Source organism: Mastigoproctus giganteus, chromosome 3 (assembly GCF_048544385.1).
Source record: "Mastigoproctus giganteus isolate SK-2022 chromosome 3, ASM4854438v1, whole genome shotgun sequence".
NCBI classification, from domain to species: domain Eukaryota; kingdom Metazoa; phylum Arthropoda; class Arachnida; order Uropygi; family Thelyphonidae; genus Mastigoproctus; species Mastigoproctus giganteus.
Genome location: NC_143577.1, coordinates 9,814,086 through 9,838,107, shown reverse-complemented (window position 1 = coordinate 9,838,107; position 24,022 = coordinate 9,814,086). Strand labels below are relative to the sequence as shown.

The 24,022-nt window shown below is 36.5% G+C and overlaps 1 protein-coding gene across 1 annotated transcript in view; it reads left to right on the top strand.

Moving 5' to 3' along the window:
* Nucleotides 1–14,617: 14,617 nt before the first annotated feature.
* LOC150087658 (rab9 effector protein with kelch motifs-like) overlaps nucleotides 14,618–24,022 on the top strand; it is a 54,435-nt gene continuing 45,030 nt past the window's right edge. Inside the window, exon 1 of the mRNA XM_090369850.1 lies at nucleotides 14,618–15,004. Coding sequence (XP_090225976.1) covers nucleotides 14,618–15,004 — 387 coding nt within the window. The remainder of the gene's footprint in view (nucleotides 15,005–24,022) is intronic.

Below are 24,022 nucleotides of genomic sequence, written 5' to 3'. Positions count from 1 at the left end.
AACTTGCTAAAATCCAGTCTAAACCTCTTTTCCCATAATTTAAATTTATGTACAGTAGTTCTGGAATCATTCATGACAGTGAAATTTTCACCTCCTTTCATTTTACTGTTCCATTCCAGAGCTTTATAGATCTCAATCAGGTCCTCTCTAAGGTGGCTAATTGCCAAGCTCTATATCAAACATGAAGTTTCCCCTCGTATGAGTACCCTTTTGCAAATCCCGCTGCTTGTCTTTGGGCCCTTTTAAGAAGCTCGATGTATTTTTATTAGGTGTGATCGTCATCTCCATACTTGGATATGACATTACAAATGCAGCCTTACTGTTGTCTTGTATGGAATTATTGCCTCCCTATCTCTACAAGCAAATGTTTGATAAATTATCGATAGGACAACATGCCTTCCTTGCTGCCTGTCTACACTATTCAAATAACATAACTGAGTAATCAAATGAAATAGTGCCCTACACACTTATTTGAACTATGGTCCCATTACCTCTCAACTGCCAGATATAGTGAATGAAATTTAATCACACCTAAGTTATTTCTGGGTTGCTGTTCCCCAAATATCAGACCTTGCATTTTGCTGCTTTAAAATATAACTGCCACTGCTCTGATTATCCTTGAAGTCTGTTCAATTTTCCTGAAGGAGCACTTCTCTCTAACTAGTGCATAGCCTTCTTTCCATCATGTTCAAGAAGAAAGAAGTTAAGTAAAAGTAGGGTATACATTTCATATCCTATGTTTTTTTTTTGTTTTTTTTTAAATAAATACTAGACATAACTTGTGGTAAGAAACATGTCTAATATATTTTTAGTTTTGTGGAAACAGGTTTTCATGTAAACCTATTAGGTTAAACCAATTAATTTGGAAAGTTCTGCACTGACTTTTACTGCCTTTTATATTCCAGCTCTTGTTTTTCTTTCCATAAATTTGAAACCACTGAGAAAGCTATATCAATAATAGAAATATATAACAAGAATCTCAAATTTTATTTCAAAAACTTGCATTTGAACAAATTACCACTGTTTAGTCTGTTATTGAAATCTGCACTTTTGTTCCAAAAGTTTTTTGTTTTTTTTTTTGTCAACAGATGGAATACCATACACATTATGTTTTTTAAACTTACCTAAAAATAAAAAGCAAGTGCATACTTGCTTTCCCCCTACATGATAACAAGAAGGTTAATCTTGCAGTTGCACTCTGTGATATGCATTAAACTTATTGTGTTATTAGAATAGTAGATGTCCTATTCTGTTAGCACAGGGCTGGCTGCTGGCATCTCACTACTTGTAGTTTGAGTTTCCCATTGCTAGCCTTCTGTATTTAGGTAATGTATTTTATACACACACACACACACACACACACACACGTGTGACATATGCATGCTTTAGTCACATATTTCTTACCTCACAAAAGGTGACAAACCATACATTTGTAGAATTGTTTTATCATATTTAATGAAAAATTGGCATATAATATTTCTGATTTCTTAATACATTGGCTAAAAATGAAAAGCTGTGATTTAGTATAAATTGAATCAGTCATAACTGATATGCGAAATGTTCTTGTTAATACAAAATGTTTAAATCCCCTTTTAGGTGTCCATTTTTTTCCCTTTTACAGTGTACATAAGTTTTTATACTCTTCAGGTTGTATACACAGATGTTAATATTTGTCGATTAAAAATCTTTGTTGTAAAATAGGCCAACATTTTTCCAGTAAATGTGCTCATATCTTTCTCCATCTACAAGTTGTGATAATTTTCCGTCCATACTGAACATTCCAGCATTGTCTTACAATGGGAGTAATTTTCTGTTACCTGTGTGTGCAACTCTGAAACAGATCTGTATTTGTTATGTAATATTTTAGGAAAAATAAAAGCATTTTTATAACAGTAGTATCATTTGATCAATTTTGTAACTTTATTGGGATTGAATAACCAAGCCTTTTTAAATATTTTCTAATTTTTTGTGTAAGCTATCAATTTTTTTTTTCTCCCTCTTTAGCAAAATTATATCTTTTGTATTTCTTTATTATTTTTTTTTTTTATCGGCACAATTCTTTCTCCTATAGACTTTAGGATGGGACATTGTTATAATTATAAATACAGAATCGTGTAAAATGGTGGTTTTGAATCTTTTGTCACTTAAGTTACACTTGATGTTAAAAGATGCATATTCATGGTGCACCTAAATAGTGATTGCCATTGAACATTACTTTTTTTATTGACTTAAACTGGCATATCAATTTATTTTCTAGGAGTGCTTTATATTCCTAGTAACAATACTTAGTTTAATTTGAACTTACATAGAGATTTTGTAGGTTATTACTTAGAGAGGCCTCTGTAGCTGAGTGGTCAGGAGTGGGAGTGCAATAGCACACGCTCCTTGAGTAGACCAGGGTTCAAGCCCCTGACTGCTAAATACAGTAAGTAGCTTATAGAATGTCAAGCTCCATGGTTTACTTTGAATTTAGATAGCATGATTTTGAAAGTAATTAATACCTAGTGTCTATAGAGTTACCATTCGAAACTTGCCGCTGCTGTTATACAATACAACGTATACCTCGAACTAGATAGCATAAGGTTTAACGTAAAACTTGATAGCGTGTATAGTAGTATCAATTAATCAGTAAAATTTACTAATCTTAATAAATTTCATTGTCAATTAAATTGTACTTTTTTAACTAAATACAGGTAGTTCTCAACTTTACGAGTTAATTCGTTCCTAGCGTGCACTCGTAAAGCAGGAATTTATATCCCATAGACATAAGGTTAAAAATAGGGATTATGTTCTCAACAACGAAATTAGTTAGCTCATTAGTTTGTTTAAACAATGATTGATTTATCGAAAAGAAAAGAAAACTTAGCCTTTAAAATCTTTTGATCTTCTCTGGCTTAAAATCTCTCTACCTCATTGTGTCAAATTCATCTGTTGTCTCTACCGTTCTCCCAACTCCACTAATCACTTGGAGCTCTTTGACTTCCTCTCTTTGCAACTTGACTTTCTCCAGTCCAACTTTCCTAACAGTGAAGTAATTTTCCTTGGTGATTTTAATGTTCACAACTCCAGCTGGCTTCCGTTTTCTAGTCACACCGACCCAGCAGGTCGAGATGCTGAGGCTTTTGCAATTACTAATGACCTAGCACAGATTGTTCATTTACCTACAAGAATACCGGACAATCCTAATCATACAGCCAATACGCTTGATCTTTTTCTCACAAACAACCCTTCTAAGTACACGGTCGAAGTGAGAGGTCCTTTAGGCACTTCAGATCACAACTTGGTGATTGTCTCTTCTCCAATGGAACCTTTATCTCATGGCTATTCCCAACCACGTGTTGTTTGGCATTACAAGAATGCAAAATGGGATGACCTGCGAGACTTCTTTTCCTTGGTCGGATTACTGTTTCAAAACTTCTGATGTCAACGTTTGCTCAGATCGTGTCAGTGAAATTATTCTTGAAGGAATGGAATCCTTTATCCCACACTCCACTTTAAAATCTCGTCCTTGATCTAAACCTTGGTTTTCCAATAAATGTGCTAAGGCTGTCCAAGAGAAGAATGTTGCATATCGTAATTGGCTTGTTTCTAATTCTTCAGTTTCATTTTCTGCCTACACCAAAGCTCGCAACAGTTGTAAAGCAGTTATTAAGCAGTCCAAACTAGAGTTTGAACAGGCTAAGAGTAGAAAACTTGCTGCTTGCCCTAATGGTAGCCGAGCATTCTGGTCTCTTGCCAAAGCTATTGGCCGCAACTTTTGCCCATCTTTGCTCCCACCTCTGTCCAAACCAGATGGTTCTGTTGCCACTTCAGCCAAGGATAAAGCTGACCTGCTAGCATCTCATTTTTCTTCCAACTCATGTATTAATGATCTTGGTAAAACACCTCCCACCATTCCCAACACGCTCCATTCAATGCCTCCTGTGGTCTTCCGTCAAAAGGATATCAGAAGGATTTTGATGAATCTTGATGCTAAGAAAGCTCCAGGTCCTGATGGTATTTCTCCACTTGTTCTCAAAACCTGTGCTCCTGAACTTTCTCCTATTCTTTGGCGCCTTTTTTCACTTTCTTATTCCAAAGGTGTTTTTCCTTCTGCTTTGAAATTTGCTCATATCCAGCCAGTTCCTAAAAAGGGTGACAAATCCCTCCCATCCAATTATCGTCCCATTGCAATTACTTCTACTCTTTCTAAAGTAATGGAGAAATCGATTAACCGCCAACTCTTAAACTACCTAGAAACCTTCCGTCTGATCAACGATCACCAGTATGGATTCCGTCAGTGTCGATCCACTGCAGATATTCTGGCTTATGTTACCCATTTATGGACTAATTCAATGGAAAGGTTCGGTGAAACACAAGTAGTTGCTCTTGACATCTCAAAGGCTTTTGATCGTGTTTGGCATAAAGGTCTTCTAAACAAGCTTCCATCTTATGGTTTGCCAACTGTTTTTAGTAATTGGTTATCCAGTTTTCTCTCTGATCGCTCACTTGAGGGTGATGGTAGATGGCTCTCTGTCTTCTAACTTCTCCACTAATGCCGGTGTCCCCCAAGGTTCAGTTCTTTCCCCCACTCTTTTCCTCTTGTATATCAATGACCTTCCATTGACTGGAAATCCTATCCATAGTTTTGCCGATGATAGCACATTGCATTCAACTTTCCATTTTGAGAAACCTTGTCCTGCTCAATCAGCTTCAACTTCTCGAAAATCTGCTACCAATTCCTTAAATGGCGATCTTCAGGTAATTCTCCAGTGGGGCAAAGACAACTTAGTTGATTTCAACCCTTCTAAAACTCAGTCTTGTCTTATATCTCGCGAAAAGGATTCTTCTACTCCTATGCTTATCTTTAGTGACACTCCGATTTCTAGGCAAAATGATATATCTCTTTTGGGGATTACCCTGACTTCCAATCTCTCTTGGCACAAGCACATTACAAATATTGCTTCCTCTGCATCTAAAAAACTTGGTTTTCTCTTTCGCTCTCGGCGTTACTTTTCTTCCAAACAGCTGCTCACTCTGTATAAATCAAATTCGCCCTGCCATGGAATATTGTTCCGATATCTGGGGTGGTGCCCCCAAAACCTCTCTCCGGCTTCTTGATTCCATTCAGAAGAGGGCAGTTAGGTTAATTAATGATTCATCTCTAACAGAGTCTCTCCACTCGCTTTCTCATAGACGCACTGTTTCTGCTGCATGCCTCTTCTACAGATACTTCCATGGGCACTGTTCTTCTGAATTGGCTTCTATAATTCCCGCTCTCTCTTTCAAAACAGTCCGAACACGTGCCGCCACCAGCCAACATCCATTTACTGTCCAACTTCAAACCCACAGAACCAACTTTTCATCTTCCTCATTTATTCATTCAACTGCCGTTTTCTGGAACAACCTTCCTTCATACGTATTTCCTGAAAATTACAATCTACAGAAGTTCAAGTCCAATGTTAACATATCTTCTTTCGTCTTCTTAACCTCAAACCCAAGCACGGTACTAAGTACTATAGGTCCTAATACCTCTCGTGTTTGGGGTTCACATAAAAAAAAAAAAAAAAAAAAAAAAAGCAAATTATGATAATACAGAAATTATTTACAACCTACAAATGTTCAAGAATGTTTATTCTTCATCATCATCGACTAAATGTACACTCATTGATCACTCGTTATTCGCTCAGCACTTGGTTTGTTGCACAAGGAGTCACCTTCTTCGAAATGTTAGAGGCGTTTGTTTCCAAAAAATTTCTCTTGAAAATTTGATGCATTGTCAGTGCAATACATCAAAAATTATAGGCATTCATAACTTTCTTTTCTTGATGTCTATATGATGCAAATACTAAAAACTGCAAGTGGTTTAAAATAATATATGAGTAAAATGTCTTACCTGCTCAATTCAATCTGTATAAATTACAAAATCATACTTTTTACCCGGGATGCTTGCAAGCTACGAACCAAAGTATGTTCACAGTAGAGCTCAACCAAAGAAAATTTTTTTTTAGTAGATAAAATTGGTTATGCTGCAAAGCAGAGGGGAAACAAAAAAGGGAATAAGGTTTTGCTTTTTTAACAAGGTTATTCTGTATAAAACAATTACAAATATTGTTTTCACAGTTTATTCAGCTTAACAAATTCATTAGCTTTATCTTATTATAGCCTGTATGAGTAAATTTTATAAGAATATAAATTTATTCATCCATTTCCAAAAATTCTTATTGGTCACTGAAAATACAAATTGAAATAAAATTAACATTAAAATAAATATATGATGTATTTGAATATATTTGATATAAATAAATCTTTTCATATCAAAAGTTTCATCATAAATTTAACCTGTAATCTGACACTTGCTGGTGGCAGAATCGACATAAGCTTTGCTTTCTTACATTATCTGTCATTTTAATATTAATACTAGCAAAAGAAAGTTAATTACTAAATACAGAAAATTGGGTGAAAATACTGGTTAATTCAGAAAAAACTACCCTCAGAAATGTCTGTGTGATAGGGAGCAAAGAGTTTACCTGGCTTCCCTCTTGAATAGGATTCAGGAGTTTAAAAGCATCATCCCAGATGTGGGAACAATGTTCCACGTTAGGGCATTTATGTGTAAACAAGCAGCTGCTTGCTGAGACTGGAGAGTTGGTCAAATATAGAAATGAAAAGTGCAATTCAGTTTCTGCATGCAAAGGCCAACACACCAGTAACGGTTCATCAGACAGCTTATTGCCATATGTGGGGAACATGTCATCAGTAGGAATTGAGTTTCTGTAAGGCTCTGCATTACAACCTGGATTTTTTTTCATCTAAATGATGAACTATGTTTGATAAGACATTGTTCATTCACATCAGAAGTCATTAATGTTCTTACCTGAGAAGACTGATTCCTGAACTTTTGCAGATTGCAGTTGAACATTTCACCTGGTCCATGAAGTCATGGTGAACTTCAAAAGAAAAATGTTTCATGTATGCCAAAACAGTTGTGTCCACGAAAGGATTCTGTCAAGCCCACGTTAAGTTTGATTTAAACATTAATAAGTTGCACCTGCAATTCTTCCTTGTCAACAGTTTCAGGCCACTTTCCCATGAGCAACAGGAGGTTGGGCCAAATCTTATCAGTGAACTACTCTCATTCCGTTACATGGCCGACCAGGCTAGTCGGGTGGGTAAAGTGCCTGCCTGGCAACCCAAAGGTCAAGGGTTCAAATCCCGCCTCGGGCTTGGATCAGAGTAAATTCAAAAACTTTGGGAGGTGCATTATGGCCACAGAAGCCGATGCACCAACAACTAACAAAAAAAGAAAAAATAATTCCACTACGTTACCTAATACACATCAGTTCTAAGAATAGGCATTTTCTGTCCCAGTCTCAAAATATTGCCATTTGCAGATTTAAGAAGTAGGCCATATTAAAGAACTTACAGCTACTGATGTACAAAAATTTACCCTTCATCAAACAAGATCTAGAAGAAATTTGTTTGGTTTAACAGACAGCTTTACTAGAGTGAATGCACATAAAGCCATGATTTGTACTTGACAGCTGCAAAATTATATGAGTTTATTATTTTCACCTTTAAAATAGATTGGCCAATTTATTTTCTTTCCCATATACTTTAGAGTTTTGTACGACTTTTGCAAGTTCATAAATGCAAATATTCCTGGTGATTATGACGTATTGGATAATAAGGTTAAGGAACAGATCATATTTCTTGAGAGAATTTTCTGTAAAAATTTCCATAAAAATTCTATTGAAGACAGAATTTTTATGGGCTCCTATAAGTAGCTGAGATCTTAAGCAAGGATTATGTGATATTTTCTTTCATTTGGTCAGTTTGAGTTTAAAAAAAAAACTTGACCGATGGATAAAAATATACATTATACTATACTGTGTATTTTTAGATACTATATTTGATGCTATATTTTTAGACAGTACAGATTTATACAGTAATAAGGATAAAATATGCCATATATTTTTATCCTTAATAAAAGTAATACTTAGGCAAAATGGCATTTTCTATTCCTTACTTCTGCCTTTTTGTGCAGGAAGTGTACCCCTGTTCCTTACCCCCCTGTAAAGTACAGGGGGTAGAGGTACTCAAGGTGTGGCCTCGCCATTGCCTTATACAAAGGGGTAATCAGTTTATCCCTGCTAGCAAGACACTTATATAACATTGAAAAGAGCCCATGAGCTGCTCTAGCAGCCTGTCTGCACTACTCAAAAAAAACTTCATATCTAACTGCACAATTACCCCAGATCATTTTCTGTCCACACTCCCCTGATGTAATGCAGAACTGGTACATTACTCTGGAGTTACTGCTACCCATATGCAGTACTTTGCATTTGTCAATGTTAGTTTCAGCCCATCTGCCCAACTTTTCTTGATCCTGTTGTAGTGGCGTACTGTCATTAACAACCCTCCCAAAATTCGTATAGTCTGCCAACTTGGACAGGAAGCTTGATATACCTTCATCACTATCATTTATAAATATAGAAAATAACAATTGGCACAACACTGAGGCCTGGGTGATTCCACTAACATTATAGTCCACAAAGAGCAGTGTTCATTGATTACCACTGTCTTCTACCACTCAACCATCCTTTTATCCAAAGAAGCAACTTTCCCTTAATCACGGCCAGATTTCCCATTAGGCACTACGAAGTTTTTTAATTTTTTAAAATTTTTAATTTTTTAATAGGGAGGAAAAGGTTTTCAGATTTAAAAATGCAATTATAAAACTTCAACATTGTACTTAAAATTAAAAGGAAACAAAATCTACAATACCTGTATCGTCAATATCTAGATTAGTTGTAACATTTTTTAAGATTACAAAAGTTCCTTGTTTTGTCTTCTCGTTGTAACAAAATCTTTAATAACATCCTCGAAGGTCATATGACGAGTAATATCGTTCTCAATACATAGAAGTGCCAACGGGATAAGCGATCTTGGCTCATAGTTGAGCGTTACATAGTTCTTGATCTGCTTAAGTTTCGAAAATGAGCGCTCTCCTTCAGCATTAGATCCAATTATGGACAGATAAATTCTTAAAGCTATGTGTACGTTTGGGAAACTAGTAATCAGTTTATCTTTTATTTGTGCCTTTATTGATTCTACCACAGACGATTTCTCCTTGTATAGTGCCGAAAACAATAGGAATTCATCAACGAAGTCTACTTCTAAGTCGGACAAGTAGGTGTTGACTAAAGCTGTGGTTTGGATCTAATTTCTTCTTTTGACATAGATTTATCTATAAGGAAACTGAAGGTATCATGCAATGTACTGTATGCAGCATGTAGTTTTGTGATTTCTGTGACTAGTACGTCACAATACAATAAAAAAAAACTGAATTCGAAATGTATCTTTTGCATTTAGTTCTGGTACCAGAGCCTCTTGCGTTTCATCGAATGGTTTCTACCTTTTCTGCTTTCGGTTTCCATATTGTCTCTAATCAGATTTTGGAACTAATTCTTTTGCCATTTTTTCAAAATCATCAAATTTGTCTTCGTCTCGAACATCAATCAAATAATCCAGAAGAGCAGCATATAATGTCACAATTACGCATAACTGCAGGTTCTTGTTTTTTTCGCTCTATTTGTTTTTTAGATCTTCCCAAGTGACAGTCATTAATGCTATTTATAACCTGTTCAGTTTATTTATCAAAGCTTTTGCTTCATTAAACACAGTCGGTTTTTGTTCTTGGCATTCTGAGACATCAATGAGTGCTGCACGAATTTTACTGCAATTTTTTTTCAGTGATCTGACAGCATCGTAACTTAATGACCATCTTGTGTCTGATAGATTTTTGACCGAGACTGCATTCTCTATCGTACTCAATTTAGACCATCTTTTTGGTGTGGCTACAAAGAATGTATAGTGCTAGTATAAAATGCCGAAAAAATTAACAGCTTTCTGCGAATGTGGCCCCTACTAAATTAAGACCGTGTGAAGAACATGGAACCCATATTGCTAGTTTGTTGACTTCCTTGAATCTGGCTTGGACTGCAGAATATATCCACTCATATTAGCAGCGTTGTCATATTACTGAGATTTGCAATTTGCTACATTCATTCCATGTTTATCAAGAACAAATGATACCGTGTCAAAAAATATATTTTGCATCATGCTTTTCATTGCAAAGAACATCAAGAAATGCTCATGTACTTCGCCATATTTTAATACGTGCAAACAACCTTGACAAATGCAAAGTACTGCATATGGGTAGAATTAACCCCAGAGAAACGTACCAACTTTGTGGTACTACACTTAAGGTGGTAGAAAATGAAAAAGACCTGGGAGTAATTGTGCAGTCAGATATGAAGTTTTCTGAGCAATGCAGACAATGATATATAGGAATTTTGCTAACAGGGAAAAGGAGGTGATTGTCCCTCTGTATAAGGCTATGGTCAGGCCACGCCTTGAGTACTGCGTACAGGTCTGGAGGCCTCATTTTAGGAAAGATGTAGATTTGCTTGAGCGTGTACAGAGAAGGGCAACAAGATTGGTAAGGGGAATGAAGGGATCCTCTTACCAAGAGAGGCTTAAGTTCTGCAAATTGCAATGGCTGGAGATTAGGCACATGCGCGGTGATCTGATTGAGGTGTATAAGGCCTTGAATGGGTTGAGCACGCTGCATTCTGATGGGAATCTTCCACTTTTTCAGATTACGAACCTAAGGGGGCATAAATTCAAATTAAGGAAACACAGATGTAGAATAGATGTGCGGAAATTTGCCTTTAGCCAGCGGGTGGTTAATTGCTGGAACAAACTTCCATCTGTTTAACCTATCAAATGGAAGTTGATAGGTTAAATAAATTTAAGGAGGAACTGGACAAACATTTAGAAGGAATGGTTGTGGGAAAATTTTTTTTTTTTTTTGGCTTATGCTGCATAATCTAATACACTTGCATCACATGCCACTACTATACATAACGAATAAGGACCGACAATCTGACTGAACCATTTACACTCAGTCAGATTTTAGGTGACAGAGACAACATGTCTGACGTTTTTAACTTTTTACACTCTATTAATTTTTATACAAAGATCTAAGTTTTATACTTTATATATTTTTACTTTACTTTATACCTTTTTTATATAATAGTTAATTGCTCGATGTGGTAGCTTAGGCTACCAAATTGTTTAGTAGCCTTTTAAATTTGACTTATGGCCATTATGGCCTTAGCTGCCAATGCGCCATTAAAAACCAAATCAACCAATCTTCGTAAGAGAAACCGTTTGTTCTGTTCACTAATCTTGTTGCCCTTCTCTGTACTTGTTCCAATAGCTCTACATCCTTCTTAAAATGAGGCCTTCAGACCTGTATACAGTACTCAAGGAGTGGCCTGACCATTGCCTTATACAAGAGGATAATCACTTCCTTATTCCTGCTAGAAAATTACTGTATATCATTGACAATATACCATGAGCTACTCTTGCAGACCATCTGGGGTGCAACAGAGATGTGGACTGTCCCCACTTCTATTCGAAGTTGGGACAGTCCTCCATTATCTTATAATATGATAATCTCCAAGACAGATATCGAAGTTAGCCGTAAAGCAAAAATGGACACACTGATTTTTGCTGATGACCAGGTCCTAATAGAAAACAATGAGAACTCATTGCAGAAAGTCATCTTTTCATTAAACAAAATAGTTAAATCATTTAACTATTTTGTTTAATGAATGCATTTAAAGGAAGAGCTCCAATAAGAAGCAAGATCTGCATGGACAATAATATTATCGAACAAGGTAACACTTTCAAGTACCCAGGATACCACCTGTCATATGAAAAAGAAAAAGATATTGAGCAAAAAATAATCACATAGGAATTACTAAAAGTATAAACCTTATTTTCAAATCTAATTTGATGCATAAGAAAATAAGGACACGGATACATAATCCTCGCCAGACCTATCCTAATCTATGGCTCTGAGGCATGGACAATGCCTCAGAGCCATAGGTTAGGGGACAGTAGGAGGTTGACTGGTGCAGAAATGCGTTTCTTGCACAAAACCGTCTGCTAAACTAGACTTGACAGGAAAAGAAATAAAGACGTCCTGTCAGAACTGCAGATAACCTCAGTACTGAATTATTTTGACTCATACAGAAACAGATGGACACAGCATGTAGAGCGAATGGGGAACGGTTATACGAAAAAGATACTAAACTACAAACCTCAGGGAAGGAGAGACAGAGGCAGACCCTTGCAAAGATGGAGAGAGACTGTAGCAGGCCATTAGGCCTAATACTGGACAGGAAAAAGAAGAGGTACTTATTATAAATAAATAACAGGTTTATGTATGTGTCATTCATTTCAAAAATAATAACAATATTATTATATTGTTTGTTATAATATATTAATATATTATAATATTATAAGTTATAATATATTATTATTATATTATAACTTTGCTCTCAGTTATTGAAACATGTGTTTCCTCAAAAATATCACAAATTAGAATATTTTTAATTACAAATAAACACTAGATCGTAGATATAGCTTAAATAAACAGTATTTCTTTAATAAATTAAAAATAATATATTATAATTAAATTGCGTATCTTCGGTAGAGGTACAGCGTTTATACTCGACGGCATCAACGATAACTCTGCCGAACCAGAAGTGATCGAGGTTATAAAAAAGACAACCAGTGGGGCGACAACCATGGTGGGCCCCCCAGATAGAGCTGATGCGCAGAGCTCGGTACCTGTACAGTGGCGCGACAATGATTTCCGTCTTGCAAAAGCAAGATGATAAACGGATTGGAACAATCAAAACATAAAATCGAAAACGTTGTCAATTGTTTAATCTTTCTTTTGGCACCCCCTTCAGCTTCTAACCAGAGGCAAGAGCCTCGTTCGTCTCACCCTCGGCACGACTCTGATTACTGCAGTCTTGTCTAGATGATTCTGCAATGCTTCTTTAACCAGTAGCCCCATTATTTTCCCTGGAACAGAAGTTAAACTAATAGTTCTGTAATTATTCGTGTCGCCCTTTGTGAATTGGGGATATAATTGCACACCTCCAGTCCATGGGAACCTCTCCTGAGTCCAAAGGTGTTCTCATAATCATGGCCAAGGGTATGCTTACTTCCTTTGCTGCCTCCTTTAATATAACTGGATAGATCTAGTCCTCTCCAGGTGCCCTTCTTATGTTTGACTTCAACAATTTCACCTCCACTTTGCTCTCAGTTATTAAAATCATTTAGCTCCCTGTTAGAGTTTGATAAGCTTCTGGCTTTCACTTCTCTCTGGCTTTCACTTGAATATTTTCCCCGTTGCCCTGCAGTTTCATAATGAAAAATATTTGGACTGCAATTCATTTTCGTAAAAGTCCGAATTTCGGCCTTCTATGAAATCAAAATTGTTGGATTTGCCGGATCTCGGGAATTGATCTTTGCGCCCTCTTACGGCATATAATTTAATTTTGATTGTTGTCATTTAATTACCGGTATTGCTATGTGACGGTTTCTGGGAAATGTGTTAAGTGTAAAGGCTTGTGTGATAAATACTAGTTTGTTTGTTTTTTTTTTAATCCCCCCTTTGTTTTGTTCTGTTTTCACGGTTTTTCAAGCTAAAAAGGAACGATAGTAAAGTTCTCTAATTTTTCTGTTATGACATTTTAAATCATTGTTTAAAATGTTTTGTGTGTTTGCTTAGCAGTCTTCATTACGTTTTATAATATTTAAATTATGTTTTACGTTAATGTATTAAACTCTTCTTACCAGTAATTTTCTTGACATAAATACATTATATATATATGTCAGCTTAACTGTATTTCTTCCGAAATATAAATTTAATATAGAAGGAAGGGCCGGTGTTCTGTGTGCATGTATCAATCTGTCGTCTGCTGTAGCCGGGCACCCATCGCATGCGCTTTATAGGTCAATATTTTGAACTCTGGCACTCCCAAAGAAGACTGTCAATTTGGGAATCATAAATGATAATTTATCCAAATAAATAGTTACCGTTATGAACGGAAGTTCCCGAAGTCTTTTTATTTAAACATCCTTAGCAATTAGACGCCCTTTTAGATTTTACTTCATTTTCATAGGACAGTACGCTCATTCCAGTAGATGAATAAACCACGAACATTGCCATTTGCAGATTCATTGTGCGAAATTAAACAGCGGTATGAAGATACATCACTGGTTTTATTTAAAGAGCGACAAAATAAACCTCGCCCACTTAGTTATCTTAGCACTGGAGAAAGCCATAAGAGTTATGCTTATACATGTCATGGGGACTCTGCTGTTATTATACAGCAGATCGGGAATGACATAATCAAATCCGATGAAAAGGCTATCGAAAGTCAGATCTGCATAATTTTATAGCAGTAGTAAAATGCTTATTTTCATAAAAGTAATTCATTTTGTAACAATTCAAAAAAATACAAATACCCTGTTCTAGCTGCCTTTTTTTGGAGCCTTTAATATTAAATTCAATTGTTATATATGTATATACAGGAATATTTTTAACAGTATTCAGAACAGATGTTCCAGCATTTATTATTTTATAAAGTAAATTATTTTATAATAAAAGCCCCTTCTTTTTATTTTGAAAGTGTTTTGTATTCTAGTCGTTAACTAGTATTATGTGTGAATGTGTTTCTTTTGTCATTTAATTAACGTGAAAAAAATGGATACAGTTACTTTTGCCCACCTTTGTGATGCTCAGCCTCATAAATTTTATTTTGTTCCTCCTCTTCAAAATCAGCCAGCTTCTCTAGTTGGTCATGTATCTTTTTATGTTAAACCTGGGAACTTAGAAAGTTTGGGTAGACTATATGTTGTTGGAGGAGCTGAGCCTGCAGGTCCTTTTCAAGACATTTATTATTTGGATCTTCACGATACAAAATGGATTCATGTGCATCCTTCTGTATTTAATAGCCGATATGAACATGTTGCTTTTGTTTTACCAGATCATTCAGACGAAGTGTTTATCTTTGGAGGAGCTGATTCTAAAGGATGTCGTAATGATATTCAAAAGTTGGATGTAAATGCCGCAACATGCCAGACATCTAAGGTAATTTTTTTTTAACATTTATATGTATAAGCATTATGCTTTATAAGTTTGCTTTCTTGCATTGTTTGCTGCTACTAATCTTTCATATATATCTAGGTATGAAATTTATAGAATCGTGAAATAAATGCTGCATTTCTGATGGGAAAAGGACAGTTAGTGATATTCTCATATTTCATATATAGGGAAATTTTAATACTTAATAGCCGGGTGGGTAAAGTGCCTGCCTGGCAACCCAAAGGTCGCGGGTTCGAATCCCGCCTTGGGCTTGGATTAAACATATAATATTCCAATATTTTGGAATATAGTATTTCCAATTTGGAAATAAGCATACTAATACGTTTTGAGTGGTTTATTATCTTCAAATGACACAGCTTACCTATGCATCATGCCACTCAAGGAAAGGATTACATTTGAACTGACTATTTTTTTTCCAGCCATTTGATTTATGTAACAGGCATGTGAATTGTAATGTTTTTATAAGTAGAGTGATATTTCAGTCATATGTTCTTCAAAAAAATAAAGATTTAATTTTTGAGAACACTGAATCTTCCTTTTGAAAATTTGCGATAATTTTCCTCATGTTTTATTTGATCCCCTTTTGTTTTTTGTATTCTATATAGGACAGGGTGCCATCAAAATTTTTCTGAATTGTATTTATATATATATATGTATATAAAAAAAAGTCACTTGACAAGGTATTCTATGTGTCACCCTTGGATTAGTCCCATTGTGACTTGATTTGGAAAATTCAGCAATTTTGCCACTGATTAGTGTACATTTGAGTTCCAATTTTTTCAGCCCCATCATTGCTTCAAGTGATTTTTAACATATTTTTAAATTGTCAAGAAATATCTGCCATTTTCTAAAGAATATAAAGGGTGAGGGAACATGGACATGTTTCCCTTGTTCAGAAATTGTTGCACATTTCAAGCTGGCATGACCAGGGTGTACTTGAATGTCATCAGTTGTTTTAATTGTTTTTTGACATAAATCGGATCTTGCAGCAAGAATATGTACCACTGAGCCAAACTATTAATCCTGCTCAGATAGCAAACAAACTGAATGAGTATTTTGCATCTACATTCACACATGAGGAGTTATTAAGGTTTGAAAATGGCAGAAGGTTATCAAATTGTAGTACGGTGCTTAATGATTTTGTAATAACTGAGAGCAAGGTGAAGGAGAAATTGTTGAAGTTAAACATAAGAAAGGCATCTGGGGTGGATGGGATCTATCCAGTTATATTAAAGGAGGCGGCAAAGCAACTAAGCAAACCCTTAGCCATAATTACGAGAGCATCGTTGGACTCAGGGGAGGTTCCCACGGACTGGAGATGTGCAAATGTATCCCCAGTTCACAAAGGGGGATCGAAGGGTGACACGAGTAATTACAGGCCAGTTAGTTTAACTTCTGTTCCGGGTAAAATAATGGAGTCGGTGGTTAAAGATGCATTGCAGGATCATCTAGACAAGACTGCAGCAATAATTCAGACACAGCATGGGTTTGTTAAAGGAAAGTCTTGTCTGACAAATTTGATAGGATATTATGATGTGGTTACAAAGGAACTGGATGCAAAAAATAATTTTGATATCATATATTTGGATTTCAGGAAAGCTTTTGACACTGTTGCGCATGGAAGACTATTGTACAAATTGCAGCAGAATGGTATTAAGGGTAAGTTGCTACAATCGATAAAAGGATGGTTAAGTGCAAGAAGACAGAGGGTGGTAATCAATGGGTGCTGCTCTTCTTGGACTAATGTTATTAGTGGAGTCCCACAGGGTTCGGTGTTAGGTCCACTGTTGTTTTGTATATTTATCAATGATATTGATGAAAGTATATCAGGCTTAATGTCGAAGTTTGCAGATGATACAAAGTTGGCAGGGTTGTTAATGACAGTAATGGCAGTGTGCTACTGCAACAGGATCTAGATAATTTGGGCAGATGGGCTAAGAAGTGGCAACTGAAGTTTAACCTTGACAAATGCAAAGTACTGCATATGGGTAGAAGTAACCCCAGAGAAACGTACCAACTGTGTGGTACTACACTTAACGTGGTAGAAAATGAAAAAGACCTGGGAGTAATTGTGCAGTCAGATATGAAGTTCTCTGAGCAATGCAGACAGGCTGCCAGGGCAGGTCATGGGGTTTTGTCAATGATATATAGGAATTTTGCTAGCAGGGAAAAGGAGGTGATTATCCCTCTGTATAAGGCAATGGTCAGGCCACGCCTTGAGTACTGTGTACAGGTCTGGAGGCCTCATTTTAGAAAGGATGTGGATTTACTTGAGCGTGTACAGAGAAGAGTAACAAGATTGGTGAGGGGAATGAAGGGATCCTCTTACCAAGAGAGGCTTAAGTTCTGCAAATTGCAGTGGCTGGAGACTAGTCACCTGCATGGTGATCTGATTGAGGTATATAAGGCCTTGAATGGGTTGAGCACGCTGAATTCTGATGGGATCCTTCCACTTGTTCAGATTACGAACCTAAGGGGGCATAAATTCAAATTAAGAAAAGACAGATGTAGAATAGATGTGCGGAAATTTGCCTTTAGCCAGTGGGTGGTTAATTGCTGGAACAAACTTCCATCTGTCGTTGTGGAAGTTGATAGGTTGAATAAATTTAAGGAGGAACTGGACAGGCATTTGGAGGGAATGGTGTGATTTTTTTTTTTTTTTTTTTTGGCTGATGCTGCATAAGCTCATACATTTGCTTTCTTGCATCACATGCCACTACTACTACTACTACCACCACCACTACTACTACTACAGTATTTTTACAAAGAAGATTTAGTGGATACTAGGATATGTGCTGTGAAAATGCCTAAAAAATTTAATTTTGAAGGTTTTTGTCTGCACAGGCTGCCTTATTATGTGAGAAGCATGTACTGTGAAAATATTTTAGTAGAGAGCAGATTAGAATGGTTTATTTAAAAGGCATCTGGAATCTATCTCACTTATTTTTAAGTTATATTGTTGTTGGAACCTTTTCATTATATTTGGGCTAAAATTTTTGAAGTCGATGTTAAAATTGCACCAATTATGATTATTTGATTATAAAATTTATGTATTTAAATTTTGTCTAATCAGCTATTCTCTCATTATTTATTTTTTTCCATGGTCTTCCTTTGGTTGAAACAACAGGTGTACATCCTGAAATTAATGTAAATTAATTTTATTTAAATAAATAAAAAAAAAAGCAATGGTTGTAGCATAAGGATGTACAATGCATAATTAAGGAAACATTAAACCAGTGGTTTTCAACCGGGGTGCCGCAACAACATTCCAGGGGTGCCACGTAATTTGGGTTTAAGTTACTTAAACTTATTATTTTTTAATTTATATGTTTATTTCATTATAAAAAGGTGTACAGTATCTTTTTAATTTTGTGGTGATCTATAATTGATGTTTACTAGTACCTCTATATAAAGAATAAAATTATATACTGTATATATATGTATAATTTGTATTATGAAATATAATTTTTATAATTATATTATTGTAATAAATATCATGTAGCATATATATATTTTTTAATATTTTATATATATATATATTGAGAAAATTGAGTAGGGGTGCCGCAAAATAAAATAAATTACTTAGGGGTGCCGTTATTAAAAAAAGGTTGAAAACCACTGCATTAAACCATTGAAGTTAATTATGAGGGCATCTTTGGACTCAGGAGAATCCTTGGATTGGAGAAGTGTCAACGTATATCACTGGTACATAAACGCTGTTCTAAGAGTGAAGTTGGTAACTCCAGACCAGATAGTCTGACTTCATTGGTGGGAAAAATCTTAGAGGCAATGATTGAGTACAATCCAGGGATATTTAGAGAGATATGGCATTCAGAAGAACATGCAACATGACTTTGTTAAGAGAAAATCATGTTTAACTAACTTAGTAAGCTATTTTTACACAGTTACTCATGAACTGAATGTAGGGAACAATTTTAACATAATTTATTTGGATTTTTGCAAAGCATTTGGCTCAGTCCCTCATAAGATGTTACTGTATAACCTTCAACAGGTTAGTATTACTGGTATGATTCTAAGATGGATTTTTGGGTGGCTGCAGGGCAGAAGGTTGTCAAACATAGGAAAAGTTAATGGATATTCTTCAGATTGGTGTAATGTTAGGAGTGGGGTTCCTCAAGGGTGGTTCTTGGACCACTGTCGTTTCTCATTTTCATAAATGACATCGAAGGGATAGAAGGCATGATTTCAAAATTCGCAGATGACGTAAAGATTGGTAGGGTCATTAATGATCAGTGCCCCTTCAAGATGATTTGAACAGACTTCAAAAATGGTTAGAAATGTTTTAATTCAGCTAAATGTAAGGTTTACACTTGGGGTATAGCAGGCCCCAAATAAATTATACACTTGGGGTTGAATTAAAAACAGTGGAGGAGGAAAGGGATCTGGGAGTTACAATACAGGCAGATATCAAGTTTTCTGAACAGTGTAAACAGTTAGCCAGGAAAGCAAACGGTATCCTATTGATTATCGGTATCCTATTATTGAATGCTTTTCTGTAGAGATAGGGAGGTCATAATCCCACTGTATAAGGCAATTGTAAGACCACATTTAGAATACTGTGTTCAAGTATAGAGACCTCATCTGAAAAAAGATATTGAGCTCCTTGAAAGGATCCAAAGATGGACAACTCAAATGGTGAGATTGGCAAAGGGACGACCATACAAGAAAAGATTCTGATTATGTAGGCTACAGAGCTTGGCAACCAGGAACCTCAGAGGTGACCTTATTGAGGTTTATAAGACTCTGAGAGGGATTAGTAAAATGAATGAAGGTGGAATTCGTTATAAAGAACTCCCAGAACTAGGGGCCATAAATTCAAATTGCACATAAGTTGAGCTTTAGATTAGATTATAGGAAGTTTTCTTTTAGCCAGTGAGTCGTTGATTAGTGGAACCAGTTTTCTCACAGGTAGTGACAGTTTGAATAAATTCAAAGGTCAACTGGATAGTTACTTGTGTGAGGAGGGAAGCATATAATTTGTGTTTTCTTATCTGCTTGGTGTTTTTTTTTGCCAGTGTAGCAAAAGCCTGTTTCTTCCTTGCCATATATGGCAAACGCTATTGCTATTAATCACATACAGTTAACTTTTCTGTACAACTGAAGAGTAAACATGGCATACAGCTTTTTTTTTTTTTTTTTAATTCAGATAAAATTCATTTCAAAAGGGATATGGAACAATGTCCCCCACTGAGAAAAAATCAGTTGATTCAGCAGAATTCAAATTAAGAAATTATAAATTAAATTAAGAATTTAAATTCAAAAATTTCATTTCACATATGCTAAAAAAAAGTCCAAATAACAAAAAGTCTAAACCTAAACACAAGTGCTTACTATAGACACTAGTGTTTTTAATTAGATAGACACTAGTGCTTTCAATTAAAAAACCCTGTATATATAATAGAACACAGACATCTCTCGTAAGCATTCTTATATTATTTGGAATTAAATCTTATGAATTTTGAATAACATTTGAAGCTTGATGATCCTTGGATTATTTAGTATTAGTAGTGGCAAATTATGCAAGCAAGCAAGGTTATACAGCATCGGCCTAAAATCTTACCCACCTCATCTGTCCATCCCCTCTAATAATTAATCTAATTCTTCCTTAAATTTATTCAAACTACCAACGTCCGGAAAACCAGATAGAAATTTATTCCAATGGTAAAATACCCTATGGCTGCAAGCAAAATTTCACATATCTATACTGCAGCCATCATTTTTCAGTTATGTTCCCTTGTGTGTGTGTGTGTGTGTTGTCAAGAAAGAGCCTCAGTCCATTCAAAGCCTTAAACACTTCAATCAGGTCTCTTTACAAGTGTCTAGTTTCCAGCACTGCAATTTGCAGAACCAGTCTTTTGTGGTAAGAGTTACCCCTTTGTGTCCTTGACTAATCTGATTGCCCTTTTATGCACTCATTTCAACACATCTATGAGGCATCCAGACCTGTATCCTTGAGGTTGTCACAGACATTCTCTCAGATATGCCAGACAAGCTGTTCTTGCTACCTGGGAGTCTAAAACGCTGATGGAACTGATATTCGGGTGACACTCGAGTCAAGTGGACCCAATTTCGGCGAAGTCCGGACGGTCTATGACAGCCAAATCCTCTGCTTGCACCTTAACGATGGTGGGACTGTTAGTAATCCTGGGTATAACCTTCATGCACAAGTACATGGTGGGTGACCACCCAGGTGTCAACCAACGTAAGCAGGGGTCGAGGTGTGGCGCCCACACCACATGGAGGAACGCCGCCCCTCTATGTTACCAGGCAGTACTAGGTGGTAGATGACTCTCATCAACCGGTGAAATACCACCACTTTGCTTATTGGAGGTTTGAAGTGGTGGAACCCATGTTTAGTCTCTAGAGCTAAGTTCCGGCCAACCCTTCCCTATCTCTTCCATCATGCAGTATGATTGATGATTTTTGAGGTTATGATGAATGTCGTGGCGAGATCCAATATTCCTTACATTTCGAGGGTACAGCTCTAAAACGGTGTTTGCAGGCCGGCCGCTAGATAGTACACCGGACCAAACCTATTGGTAACTCTCTAGGAGGCTTCCGGATCAGCTAGTGTATAATCTTGCTACCTCTACTCTGCCAGATAGTGACTGGAGGGAGTCCGAGTAGTGTGTATGCGGGGAGCATTGTCGAGGCCACGTTATGTCAAGGATCTGGGTATATTCTTACCACATGTACGCCATATCCAAAAATTTCATTACTTCATACAGCATGTCCCACCCACTTTTTCTTACTATTGAATACACCATGAATTGTCAAAATAATAGAGCAAGCTTATCTGCGAAAAGATCTAAACCTCCAAAGGACTTCCTAATTCATTTCACAAATATACGTGGTCTCAATTCCAATCTCAACGATGTTCATTTCCACTTGCAGTCTTCCAAACCCCATGTACTTTTTCTGACTGAATCTCAGTTATCAGTTGATTCAACTACTGCTCATCTCAGATGTCCAAATTATTTGCTGTATGATTCCTTTCGCCTCAAAGGTGGTACTTGTGCATATGTCCGTTCTGATATTCCCTGTCAGAGACTTGGCAATTTGGAATCTCCTCTCTTTGATCTTCTCTGGCTTAAAATCTCTCTACCTCATTGTGTAAAATTCATCTGTTGTCTCTACCGTTCTCCCAACTCCACTAATCACTTGGAGCTCTTTGACTTCCTCTCTTTGCAACTTGACTTTCTCCAGTCCAACTTTCCCAACAGTGAGGTAATTTTCCTTGTTGATTTTAATGTTCACAACTCCAGCTGGCTTCCATTTTCTAGTCACACCGACCCAGCAGGTCGAGATGCTGAGGCTTTTGCAATTACTAATGACCTAGCACAGATTGTTCATTTACCTACAAGAATACCGGACAATCCTAATCATACAGCCAATACGCTTGATCTTTTTCTCACAAACAACCCTTCTAAGTACAAGGTTGAAGTGAGAGGTCCTTTAGGCACTTCAGATCACAACTTGGTGATTGTCTCTTCTCCAATGGAACCTTTATCTCATGGCTATTCCCAACCTCGTATTGTTTGGCATTACAAGAATGCAAAATGGGATGACCTGCGAGACTTCTTTTCTTCTTTTCCTTGGTCTGATTACTGTTTCAAAACTTCTGATGTCAACGTTTGCTCAGATCGTGTCAGTGAAATTATTCTTGCAGGAATGGAATCCTTTATCCCACACTCCACTTTAAAATCTCGTCCTCTATCTAAACCTTGGTTTTCCAATAAATGTGCTAAGGCTGCCCAAGAGAAGAATGTTGCATATCGTAATTGGCTTGTTTCTAATTCTTCAGTTTCATTTTCTGCCTACACCAAAGCCCGCAACAATTGTAAAGCAGTTATTAATCAGTCCAAACTAGAGTTTGAACAGGCTAAGAGTAGAAAACTTGCTTCTTGCCCTAATGGTGCAGTGATCACAGTGTGCTGAAGTGGGATTTACTCAAAGAGGTAACTACCATTAGGGGTAAAGGGAAGGGTTATTGCTTCCGTAAAGGCGACTACGATGGACTGAGACAGTATTTAAATTCTATACAGTGGGACCAACTGATGATGTTACCAACAGCAAATTCAAAATGGGAAGCATTCAAAGAATTAATCTTGGAAGCTACTAGGCTTTACATACCAACTAAGAAATATTGTTCAAGGTTTAGGCCAAAATGGATGTCAGATGAACTAATGAGGCATATGGCAGAGAAGAAAAATGCATGGGATACTTACAAATTAACACATGACACAGAAGCCTATGATAGATACAAGTTGATATGCAACCAAGTTACAAAGGAGGTTAGGCAGGCGAAGGCAGATTACGAGAAATCCTTGGCAAGGGATGCAAAGAAAAACAGCAAAGAGTTCTTTACTTATGTAAACTCTAGAAGGAAGGGGATGAATCAGATTGGTCCACTTGATATTGATGGGTCAACTGTTGATGATTCTACTCAGGTAGCTAACAAACTAAATGAATATTTTGCATCGACATTCACACATGAGGAGTTATTCAGCAAGGGGAATGCCAGAGGTGTATTCAACTCTAGCAGTAAGCTACAGAATCTTGAAATAACTGGAAGTAAAGTGGAGGAGAAACTGTTGAAGATAAACACAAGAAAGGCACCCGGGGTGGATGGGATCTATCCAGTTATATTAAAGGAGGCAGCAAAGGAAGTAAGCAAACCCTTAGCCATAATTATGAGAGCTTCCTTGGACTCAGGGGAGGTACCCATAGACTGGAAATGTGCAAATGTGACCCCAATTCACAAAGGAGGATCAAAGGCTGACACAAGTAATTATAGACCTGTGAGCTTAACTTCTGTTCCAGGAAAATTAATGGAGGCACTGGTTAAAGAAGCACTGCAGGATCATTTAGACAAGACTTCAGTTATAGCTCAGACACAGCATGGTTTTGTTAAGGGGAAGTCTTGCCTGACCAACTTGATTGGATACTATGATGCAGTCACAAAAGAACTGGATGCAGGGA